The sequence below is a fragment of the Oncorhynchus gorbuscha genome, linkage group LG03 (assembly GCF_021184085.1).
Source record: "Oncorhynchus gorbuscha isolate QuinsamMale2020 ecotype Even-year linkage group LG03, OgorEven_v1.0, whole genome shotgun sequence".
In the NCBI taxonomy this organism is placed as follows: domain Eukaryota; kingdom Metazoa; phylum Chordata; class Actinopteri; order Salmoniformes; family Salmonidae; genus Oncorhynchus; species Oncorhynchus gorbuscha.
In genome coordinates, this window is record NC_060175.1 from 95,077,721 (window position 1) to 95,090,245 (window position 12,525).

Sequence of the window (12,525 nt, forward strand, 5' to 3'; positions counted from 1 at the left end):
ACAGTGTTACCATGGACAGGCCACTCCAACGCTGCACTGTCCAAGGTTATGCGCACAGTGCAGATGCAGCACAGAGCTATGACGCGAAATGAACACCGCTGGAGCTGTGCTATGGTGCTTTCATGACTGGGAACTCGGATAAATAAGAGGTCAAATCAATACGTCAGTGCTCTTCAGGACGGAAAGTGGGAGTGCTAGAAAGAGGAATTCCGAGTTGAATTACCGTTTCAACCTAAGTCGGAGATCGTTTGTTTCCGAGTTCCCAGTTGTCTTGAATGCACTGATGTCGGAAGTCAGAGATCTTCGAGTTCCTGAGTTCCCAATGGTTTTGAACGCGGCTTTAGTTGATATTTCACTCCCCTCCGACCTGTCACATTCCTCCACCTCCCGACATCTTCCACACACTCGAACATCTACAGATATGGTGGGTTCTTCAATAACCTTGATTAAATAGTTAGTTAGTTAGTTATCTACTCGAAATGGTATTCTCATTTCGGAATTGTTTGTCGAACTAGATAAGAAGTTGTTCATTTTACTTGCTATCTAGCCAGTTTGATTGAGCAGAACCAGCAAGTTAGCGTTATCGTAGCTAGCCAAGGTTAGCTACTTGCCATTACTGTATAGTAGTAACCCTAGCTCGTTGATATACCAGTAACTGTAATTACCTCTGTCTCCAACTGTCCCACAGGTGTTAGTCTTTCTCTTACTGACTAGTAGATAGTTCCTAACTAGGTAAGGGTGTGATAGAAAGTTGTCTGTCAAGTTAGCTAACTTTAGTTAGCCTGGGTTAACTAGCAACCACTGGTCCTTGCCCACAGGGTTGAGCAACATCATAGCTAACTTAATCTTTCTTTGAACAGTCTGACTTCTCAGAAGATCAAATCATGGGTGAGTTACAAACTAGTTCGCTAGATTAGCTAGCTAACTACGGTAGCTAGTTACTTTCCCAAAACTTTAACTATACCAACTCTTGCATGCTGCCAGACAGATGCCACTTTAATGATTCTTTCTTGCTCGTCTGACTCATCTGCTTTATGCCGTGTCTGTCATTCCTCTATTGTAGCAAAGTTGCCACTATTTCCTTTCTCTTCCTCTGTGTTTTCTCAAACTCCATATGCAACTGATTGTTCTTTCCAGATTGAGTTTAACCTGGATCAAATACACGGTGAGTCATTGGTGAAGGACCCTAACATTTGGCCCTTAAATCTGGGACCTTAATCTAACAGTGTTGAAAGGCATGTTGGTCTGATACAGTTGCGGTAGGCACACCATGGATGGCCTACAAGTACAGTGTCACTGCTATATTTCAAGACACTTAGTGAGTTTAGGCTGTTGTCATGTCTATTTCCTGTTTGTTTTTTCCCCCAGTCAATAGTTGGGAATAAAATGGCTATAAGCAGACTTTCTATCCGTGTTAGTAAGCTCAAGTCTAGTATGTGAGGTAGTAATCGGCTCCTCGTGTAGGTGCATATCTATAGACAGAGAATCCACCTTTTGCATACCGTATACTAGTTAGTAGTGCGTTTGCATCAAACTGCATGCATTCCCAGTTGTACCATTCCCATGTACCACAAACATTTCCATGCTATCTAAACTAGCTTATCCCCTGGACTGTTACCTTTCCTTTTGTGGAGTTAGAAACAGACCAGTAGATTGTCTTCTCTCTCCTCCCTGGCTTGTTTAATAATTGTTGGCATAATACAGCTCTCCCTCCCACTCTCCTCCACTACCTTTATATGGTGTTGGGAAATGGAACTCAGCGGGCCAGGAGTGAAGAGGCTGGCACATTCCTGACAACAGGAAAAAGTTCCACAACATACCAGTGTTGTCTGCCTCCTAGGGTCCTGAAGGGATATTCCATAGACCTGTCCTGAAGGGATATTCCATAGACCTGTCCTGAAGGGATATTCCATAGACCTGTCCTGAAGGGATATTCCATAGACCTGTCCTGAAGGGATATTCCATAGACCTGTCCTGAAGGGATATTCCATAGACCTGTCCTGAAGGGATATTCCATAGACCTGTCCTGAAGGGATATTCCATAGACCTGTCCTGAAGGGATATTCCATAGACCTGTCCTGAAGGGATATTCCATAGACCTGTCCTGAAGGGATATTCCATAGACCTGTCCTGAAGGGATATTCCATAGACCTGTCCTGAAGGGATATTCCATAGACCTGTCCTGAAGGGATATTCCATAGACCTGTCCTGAAGGGATATTCCATAGACCTGTCCTGAAGGGATATTCCATAGACCTGTCCTGAAGGGATATTCCATAGACCTGTCCTGAAGGGATATTTCATAGACCTGTCCTGAAGGGATATTCCATAGACCTGTCCTGAAGGGATATTCCATAGACCTGTCCTGAAGGGATATTCCATAGACCTGTCCTGAAGGGATATTCCATAGACCTGTCCTGAAGGGATATTTCATAGACCTGTCCTGAAGGGATATTTCATAGACCTGATATTTCATAGACCTGTCCTGAAGGGATATTTCATAGACCTGTCCTGAAGGGATATTTCATAGACCTGTCCTGAAGGGATATTTCATAGACCTGTCCTGAAGGGAAGTAGGATCTATTAAAGTGTGTGTTTATATTTTTTTTAATAGAATGGCATCTGAGGTTGCCCCCCCCCCCAACCAATCTGTGTCCCTGAACTCAATTAACCTTAACAATGGACCCTATTATCCTGGGTAGAGACATTTACATTAATGTAAAGTGACATACCTGGTGAACAAAGGTGTGTGTGTGTGTGTGTGCTAGCTAACCAGTTATTTTAGCTAAAACTATGAAGTGATGCACATTATCAGTTGTTGGGCTCTAGGACATATTTTCTTTTGCACCATTCAATCTATCTCCTACTTTATCAGTTTCCAACATGTTTGCTGTTTTTTCCCCTCTTAGCCATTTTAACATCTTTTATACACTCACTCATTTCCCCTCTAATCCTCACCTCTCTCATTAGAGATGATCCTCCATTGGCCTTCCTCCAATGAGCTTTGAGGGAGGTGAGGCATTGAGGAAAAGGGATGGTCATACAGACAGACACTCACCTTTCCTTTTCTCTCCCTCCTCCAGAGTTTAAGGAGGCCTTCCTCCAATGAGCTTTGAGGGAGGTGAGGCATTGAGGAAAAGGGATGGTCATACAGACAGACACTCACCTTTCCTTTTCTCTCCCTCCTCCAGAGTTTAAGGAGGCCTTCCTCCAATGAGCTTTGAGGGAGGTGAGGCATTGAGGAAAAGGGATGGTCATACAGACAGACACTCACCTTTCCTTTTCTCTCCCTCCTCCAGAGTTTAAGGAGGCCTTCCTCCAATGAGCTTTGAGGGAGGTGAGGCATTGAGGAAAAGGGATGGTCATACAGACAGACACTCACCTTTCCTTTTGTCTCCCTCCTCCAGAGTTTAAGGAGGCCTTCCTCCAATGAGCTTTGAGGGAGGTGAGGCATTGAGGAAAAGGGATGGTCATACAGACAGACACTCACCTTTCCTTTTCTCTCCCTCCTCCAGAGTTTAAGGAGGCCTTCCTCCAATGAGCTTTGAGGGAGGTGAGGCATTGAGGAAAAGGGATGGTCATACAGACAGACACTCACCTTTCCTTTTCTCTCCCTCCTCCAGAGTTTAAGGAGGCCTTCCTCCAATGAGCTTTGAGGGAGGTGAGGCATTGAGGAAAAGGGATGGTCATACAGACAGACACTCACCTTTCCTTTTGTCTCCCTCCTCCAGAGTTTAAGGAGGCCTTCCTCCAATGAGCTTTGAGGGAGGTGAGGCATTGAGGAAAAGGGATGGTCATACAGACAGACACTCACCTTTCCTTTTCTCTCCCTCCAGAGTTTAAGGAGGCCTTCCTCCAATGAGCTTTGAGGGAGGTGAGGCATTGAGGAAAAGGGATGGTCATACAGACAGACACTCACCTTTCCTTTTCTCTCCCTCCAGAGTTTAAGGAGGCCTTCCTCCAATGGCCTTCCTCCAATGAGCTTTGAGGGAGGTGAGGCATTGAGGAAAAGGGATGGTCATACAGACAGACACTCACCTTTCCTTTTGTCTCCCTCCTCCAGAGTTTAAGGAGGCCTTCCTCCAATGAGCTTTGAGGGAGGTGAGGCATTGAGGAAAAGGGATGGTCATACAGACAGACACTCACCTTTCCTTTTGTCTCCCTCCTCCAGAGTTTAAGGAGGCCTTCCTCCTCTTCGACAGAACCGGTGATGGAAAGATCAGCTACAGTCAGTGTGGTGATGTCATGAGGGCGTTGGGACAGAATCCTGTCAACTCTGAGGTCCTCAAGGTCCTGGGCAACCCCAATGCTGAAGGTGAGATACAATTAGGCTTGGGAGGTATACTGTGTACTGTTGAAACAATTTGATGTTTTTCAGAACATTGAACTATTTGTAGCTACTTTTTAAGTAATTACCTGCAGTTAGGAGATGAAGCAGATTGCATTCTCCATTTCCCCCATCACATTATTTTACATTATGAAGCTTATTGTAGTTCCCCAGAACAGTTGAACCAGTCACACGTTTGTTAGTAAAGAGCACAACGGGAGAAGCAGGTAGCAGGTTGAGTCCAGTTGTGTATTGACAAGGGTCGCTTTTATCTTGAAAGTCAAGTGTGTTTTTTGGCTTCAATAGAGTGATCAGGGACGTGTAACTATAGTTTTCCTTCACAGAAGATGCATTACTGCAACACATTTGGCAGAAAATAGCTTCATTGTCATCAGATGACAACAAAGTGTAGTTCTATTCGGCTAGCAGCCACACACGTAAATGAGCTTACAATGAAAAAGCAAGGTATTTGTTTTGCAAAAACTATGCATTGCCATCATATTTCTAATGTTTACCTTAAACTACAACTACATTTCTTATTGTTTTTGTTTAAAGTTCATCTTGCTTTTTACTGGATAAAAGTAGACTGGCTACACAGAAGTAGAATGCCCTTTGGTAAATTATCATCGAGTGAAGAAGTGCAACTGAAGCACAAAATTTGTTTGATGCCAAACAAATTGTAATAAGCATTTTAATATCTGTTTGCAAAACACAGCAAGATATTTCTATGCGTCTTTTTTCTGCTTGAAAAAGGAAGAATTCTGCGTTAAACCTAGGGGTCGTGTTAACTAACTTGTTATCTAAGTAAGTGGCTGAATTAATAAGGTGACGGGGCATCATATTGTTAGCTTTCTGCCGTGTTTAAGAAGTCAAAGCCCTTTGGATGAGTCATCTATACAGCTGCCACTGCAGCTTGATTCCCTTGCATTTTTTTCTCCTCTGTTCTGGCCTGTCTGCTCCCCCCCCCCGTCTTCTCAGAGCAGACAAGCCCGTTGCCCTAGCGACTCCAGACTCCACCCAGACACAGCATGTACACATGCTGCTCCAGAGCCAGTACTGTTCTTCCTTCAGACGAGCACGTGTCAAAACTTTGTTCATTTGCACAATGTCTCGTTCACATTCGCTTGTCCAGAATCACCAAACCTGACATTCGGTAGCTCCTATCTATATATGTATAACTTTATGAGCTGGATTGCCTAGTGGTTGGGCCAGTAACTGAAATGTTGCTGGATCGAATCCCCGAGCTGACCAGGTAAAAATCTGTTCCCAGGCCGTCATTGTAAATAAGAATTTGTTCTTGACTGACTTGCCTAGTTAAATAAAGGTAAAATATATTTTAAAAACGTAACCGTATAGCTTCCGTCCCTCTCCTCGCCCCTACCTGGGCTCAAACCAGGGACCCTCTGCACACATCAACTGACACCCACAAAACATCATTACCCATCGCGCCACAAAAGCCCCAGCCCTTGCGAAGCAAGGGGAAACAACTACTTCAAGGTCTCGGAGCAGAGTGTCGTCACCAATTGAAATGCTATTAGTGCGCATCCCGCAAACTAGCTAGCCATTTCACATCTGTTACACTTGCAGTCAGCATGCCAATTGCACACTCCCTCAACATTTGAGCCCGCTGTAGTCTTTTATTGTCCCCAGAACAAGGTGTAAGTGTAACGGATGTGAAACGGCTAGGTTAGTTAGCGGTGCGCGCTAAATGGCGTTTCAATCTGTGACGTCACCTGCTCTGAGACCTTGCAGAGCAAGGGGAACTACTTCAAGGGCCGCGGCTTTTGTGGAGTGATGGGTAACGATGCTTCGAGGGTGACTGTTGTGTGCAGAGGGTCCCTGGTTCGCGCCCGGGTATGGGCGAAGGGACTGTCTAAAGTTATACTGTTACATAATGATCATGCTGTTTAATCAGCTTCTTAATCCATTCACCTGACAAGTGTGGCATATCATCTTGGCGAAGGAGAAATGCTCACTAACAGGGATATAAAGCAATTTGAGCACAATAAGCTTTTTGTGCATATGGAACATTTCTGGCATTTTTATTTCGGCTCATGAAACATGGGACCACAACTTTTTACATGTTGCGGTTTTATATTTTTAACTATTTTATTGTGTCTTACTGATTGCACCGATGCATCCCTGAGAATCTCAAATCATATAATTAGCTTTTACAAGAAAAAGAAACAGGAAGTGTTTTTAGGTTGTGCTCTCTGATGTCTACATGAGTTAGTTTGTACAGCCAACCTTTACTGACCCCTATATGTCTCTACCAGAACTTGCTTGGATTTGGGTTCTTCCAATTTTCACAAGCAAGGGCCTTATCAGGTGCACTGACCACCTTTTGTCCAGTGACGACTCATGGGTTAAAACGGTTGTGAGGTGTATACCCGTGTATATTCATATCATCAATTCATCCATTTCCTCCATTTACATTTTTTCAGAGATGAACCACAAGATGCTCGACTTTGAGCAGTTCCTTCCTATGCTGCAGGCCATCGCTAAGAATAAGGACCAGGGCTCCTTTGAGGATTTTGTTGAGGGACTGCGTGTCTTCGATAAGGAGGGCAACGGGACTGTAATGGGGGCAGAGTTACGGCACGTCCTCACCACACTTGGTTAGTTACGTTCTTTTACTCTTTCAGATATGAAATATCTTTTTACAATGTGTGTTTTTATCCACAAGATTTAAATCACTGATCAAAATAATCTAATTTGGAAGTTGACTCTAAAAATGATTGCCAAAATATACTGCAAGGTTGACTCCTCTGAATCGATTCAGTTTATCACAACACAAATATGTAACATGAACCAGACATTTTCTGGTAAAAGGTTATTTTCAAACTGAACACCACTACACATTGTCTTCTGTAGCTCTGTTGTCAGAGCATGGCTCTTACAATGCCAGGATAGTGGGTTTGATTCCCTGTACCACCCATACGTAAAAAATATAAGCGCTCATGACTGCAAGTCCCTTTGGATAAAATTGGCTGCTAAATGTCATATTCCCTATATATACACAAAAGTATGTGGACACCCCTTCAAATTAGTAGATTTGGCTATTTCAGCCATACCTGTTGCTGACAGGTGTATAACACCGAGCACACAGCCATGCAGTCGCCATTGGCAGTGGAATGGCTTTACTGAAGAGCTCAGTTGACATTCAACGTGGCACAGTCATAGGATGCCACCTTTCCAACTCAAATTTCTGCCCTGCTTGAACTGCCACGGTCAACTGTAAGTGCTGTTATTTTGAAGCGAAAACGTCTAGGAGCAACAACGGCTCAGCCGCGAAGTGGTAGGCCACGCAAGCTCACAGAACGGGACTGCTGATTGCTGAAGCACATGCTGTGTAAAAATCCTCTGTCCTCGGTTGCAACACTCACTACCGAGTTCCAAACTGCCTCTGGAAGCAACGTCAGCACAATAACTGTTCGTCGGGAGCTTCATGAAATGTGTTTCCATGGACGAGCAGCCGCATAGAAGCTTAAGATCACTATGCGCAATGCCAAGCGTCGGCTGGAGTGGTGTAAAGCTCGCCGCCATTGGAATCTGGATCAGTGGAAACTGGTTCTCCGGAGTGATGAATCAATCTTCCCCGTCTGGCAGTCCGACAGACAAATTCTTGTTTGGCGGATGCCAGGAAAACGCTACCTGCCCCAATGCATGTTGCCAACTGAAGTTTGGTGGAGGAGGAATATAATGGTCTAGGACTGTTTTTCATGGTTTGGGCAAGGCCCCTTACCGCTACAGCATACAATGTCATTCTAGACAATTCTGTGCTTCCAACTTTGTGGGAACAGTTTAGTTGACTGGCCAGCACAGAGCCCAGACCTCAACCCCAACAAACACCTTTGGGATGAATCGGAAGGCTGACTGCGAGCCAGGCCTAATTGCCCAACATCAGTGCCCCGACCTGACTAATGCTCTTGTGGCTGAATAGAGGCAAGTCCTATCAACAATGTTCCAACATCTAGTGGAAAGCATTCCCAGAAGAGTGGAGGCTGCAAAGGGGTGACCAACTCCATTAATGCACGTGATTTTGGAATGAGTTGTTTGTCGAGCAGGTGTCCACATACTTCTGGTTGTGTATATTTTCCCTGCTTTTTAAAACTTTGTCTTTCAGGGGAGAAGATGACGGAGGAGGAGGTAGAGACACTTCTTACTGGACACGAGGACGCTAATGGCTGTATCAACTATGAAGGTGAGGGGGAAAGAGTAAAAACAGAATGATGGACGCAGATAGGAGACAACAGGATGAGCTATAACTGGACTAGGTTCATGTGATGTAATGATCCCACCACCCTAAACCCTTACACCACCGCTACTACTACACCTCTTCAGTAAGTAACACCTAAGTGCAACCCAGTGAGCTCATCTGGTTATGGACCACTGCCCTTGCATGACAGTACATGTTTCCTTGCTGTGTGTGGATAGGTCATGTAGAGTACTATAGAAGCTGTCAGGGGGAGCTTGCTGGGCTACAGTGTGTACCAGAATGAATATGCAAACATAGCTGTTTTAGAGCCTACTTAAATGCACAACTATTGTAATGTCTGCATTAACGGTTGAGTAGTCATATTGGTATTGTGTACTGATGAAACGGTCAGCTGAAGACCTGGACTGAGGTGGTACTAGAATACAACACAATGTCTTGTTGGGTGATCGGACCAGAATGTGAATACAAAGAGTTTGTAACATGTTGTGTAACTTTCTCCACGGGTCAGGCTGCAGAGGGTATGACCGTGCTCTACCTAGGCTGTCCTGCTTAGTCTTCTAAACTACCCGCTAGAACAGAACACACTAGCTCTTAGAAGACAGTAACCCAACATCAACTCTGGGTGTAAATTGTTAGTCACAGCTCGTCCTTGCATTACTGTACCACACTGTCTATTAATCAAAGTAAGAATTTGTCTCCTGATCTAGGGTCCCTTTTGGTAGTATCAAGCTGTTCAAGTTTTTTTTGCCAAATATAAAAGCTCTTGCAGTGGGAAAGCCTGGTGAGAGCGATGTTGTGTGGTCTGAACTTGAGCTTTTGACTCATGGTGGACTGAGATTCTTGATTCCTCGTGTCCGCTCACCTTGGACCTTCTCTTCCAATGTTTTTTGAGGAGACTGGAATCAAGGAAATACAATTGAGATTCCCTCTTTTTTTCTTTTTTTTTAGAGGGATAGTTTGTACATTTTGAAGTCAGAAGTTTACATACACCTCAGCCAAATACATTTAAACTCTGTTTTTCACAATTCCTGACATTTCATTCTAGTAAAAATTCCCGGTCTTAGGTCAGTTAGGATCACCACTTTATTTTAAGAATGTGAAATGCCAGAATAATAGTAGAGAGAATTATATATTTATTTATTTCATCACATTCCTAGTGGGGTAAGAAGTTTACATGCACTCAATTAGTATTTGGTAGCATTGTCTTTAAATTGTTTAACTTGGGGCAAACGTTTCAGGTAGTCTTCCACAAGCTTCCCACAATAATTTGAGTGAATTTTGGCCCATTCCTCCTGACAGAGCTGGTGTAACCGAGTTAGGTTTGTAGGCCTCCTTGTTAGCACACACTTTTTCAGTTCTGCCCACAATGTTCTATAGGATTGAGGTCAGGGCTTTGATGGCCACTCCAATACCTTGACTTTGTTTTGTTAATTTGTTTGTTAACAAGAAATTAGTGGAGTGGTTGAAAAATGAGTTTTAATGACTCCAACTTAAGTGTGTTTAAACTTCTGACTTCACCTGTACATGCTGAGCGAGAGTTTGTTTTTCTTGGTGTTCAGATCTTGCTAGATAATGATAATGTAATTTGACCACCTTTGCGGGACCAAAATAGGCCTTGGTTTGCCGTGGAGTTTGTGGAAACCCCATTTCATACTTTACACATTATGTCGTTACATAATTGTATAATTTTGCTCATTTGGACCATGTTTCTCATAGTAGACCAGTTACAATGACGTTGTAGCTAAAATCTCCCTGTACTTTAGCGCCCCATCTGTCTACCCCCTGATCTGTATCTTGCCTGACGACTCATCCAGAATTGAATTCTCCTGCCCTATCGATCGCTCCACACGTTGTCTGAAACAGTCATCCTGGAAGTTGTCTGTGCTGATGTCAAAATGAGGGCTGTCATCTCTCTCCCTCTCTCGGTCTCATCTCTTTCTCTCTCGTCACAGAACTCGTCCGGATGGTCATGAGCGGTTGACGATTAAGAAGAAACATTCCTTTTTCTTTGTTAGTTTATTTCACCCTGTTTATTTCTGTTACATATTCAACTAGCTTCCATCCCTCTCCTCCTGCCTGGTCCCTTTATCGTATTATGTCTTCATGTCCTTTACAGTCCCACGTTCAGACCATGGTGACCCGAGCTATGTTGACCTGAGCTATGTTAATGGCCTGGGCTCTTTCAATTAAGAATAAGACCAACTTGCATGTAACTAGATGCTTGTGTGCTGCTGGCGTGACCTGCAATAACATTCCCAGATACAAACAATTCAATCTGGTTCCAGATCTGTTTGATGTCTTGGGACCAGGCTACTTAATACCTACACTTGGACAATGATTATTGTGATACAATACATTGCTTAGCTGAGTCAGTGGGAAGGGACCGCGTTGTGGTGGGTGACCAATTACCTATTACTGTTAGCCTGGGTCCCAGACCTGTATGTGCTGTCTTGCCAACTCTGTCATTGGCATGACATTGACAGCCATGTAGTTGGCAAGACGGCACAAAGTGATCTGAGACCAGGCTAGCGACGTCCTGCTTTGGCTGGTAATGTCTCCCTTCCTATTGCTATGCAATTTGTTAGTCAATATGTATATGAAGCCATACAATCATGCTGATGTACAAATGCAATGTTCAGTGGATTTGTTTTATTTTGTTTTCTCCCTTTTTTGTTGCAGCATTCAAATAAAATATTTTTGAAAACTGAAAGTAGTTTTTTTTTTCTAACTAACTTTAAACTTCTAAGAACATGATTTGACTGGATGAACTTAATCAGCTATGGATATTTGTGGTCAAATCATTTTACTTCCACAAATATCTGTTTTAAAAGATCGTCACTAAACTAGTGTTTTGTGTTCAGAAATGTGTTGCATTATATTAGCTGGACACAAGAGGGCAGTGATGTCTATTTTGGCAAAAAGACACTTCATACTTGGCACACCATGGCAACTTGTACTGTGTGTTTAATTCATGATGGGCAGTAACTATACAAACTCCTTTTATTGACCAATTCTAAGTCTGCTTTTGAATAGTGGCTTAATGACTTCATTGTAGCTGAAGGTATGCTCTAACTCAGTGGGACTGCTGTTCACTTCATGTAACACTTTTCTATACTTTTATACAGTTGTCTTATGACCAGTGTTTGATTCATTCTATAACACTAAGAGATTTCATGTATTTTAGAACCTCTTCAACCTTTCTTGGCACTGATTCTTATATTCAACTTGTACAGTCTGTAATTGGCAGTCTGTGTGATCCTGTATGACAGTGTTCTAGACTGGAACACGGCACTAACTGTATGACAGTGTTCTAGACTGGAACATGGAACTGCCCGGTAGAATCCTGTATTTTATGTTGCTTAGTGTGTCGAGACAGATTCCACTCCACGCTTCCTGACCTTTTCCTAATTCCCCTCACAACCAGTCGCTTCTTGCACTCATTAGGTACCACCAGAGCTATCGGAGTACGTGTGTGTAAGGTATCATACCCAAGTGGTGAATAGGTTGTCCTCTAATTACTGAGTGTGTGTTTACGTGCATGCCTGTGTGTTGGTTGGTTGGAAGTGAAGTCTATTGATTATTTGAATCCTGCTATTTGTGTGTGTGTGTTATCCTCTGCATTCGACAGGGGAATCTCTAATGGCCTCAGTGCAACCTGCCTCATACCCTCCTCCACCAATTAACTTTACACTGGAATCTGTCTGTCAGGACTACTGAAGAGACCAAGCAAGGAGGCTGGGCACAGTCTCACACACATGTGATCTTGGATAAGCACACATTCAGATTTTTTTGACATTGTGAAGCTACAAATTCAAGATTTCAATTAAGTTACATTTAGACACTAACAATTGAAGTTTGTAAATTCTCCATATAATTAATGTAAATGGTCATTCCCCTTCATTATGAGGCTTAGATATTGGTTTAAAGTGACAGAATGATGCATGGGGCTGACTTGATACAATTCCAGTACAATAAACTGC

At 43.3% G+C, this 12,525-nt stretch overlaps 1 protein-coding gene across 2 annotated transcripts in view; it reads left to right on the forward strand.

The window, feature by feature from the left end:
• Positions 1–11,255, forward strand: part of LOC124032291 (myosin light polypeptide 6-like) — a 14,403-nt gene extending 3,148 nt beyond the window's left edge. Inside the window, exons 1-6 of one of the 2 annotated variants that reach the window (XM_046344561.1) lie at positions 269–424; positions 861–888; positions 4,171–4,314; positions 6,771–6,944; positions 8,453–8,530; positions 10,498–11,255. In XM_046344561.1, the coding sequence (XP_046200517.1) occupies positions 284–424; positions 861–888; positions 4,171–4,314; positions 6,771–6,944; positions 8,453–8,530; positions 10,498–10,526 (594 nt within the window). In that variant the 5' untranslated portion in view covers positions 269–283 and the 3' untranslated portion in view covers positions 10,527–11,255. Of the gene's footprint in view, positions 1–268; positions 425–860; positions 889–1,137; positions 1,166–4,170; positions 4,315–6,770; positions 6,945–8,452; positions 8,531–10,497 lie in introns of those variants that run through there. The other variant, XM_046344560.1, reaches the window with a different exon arrangement.
• Positions 11,256–12,525: the final 1,270 nt, after the last annotated feature.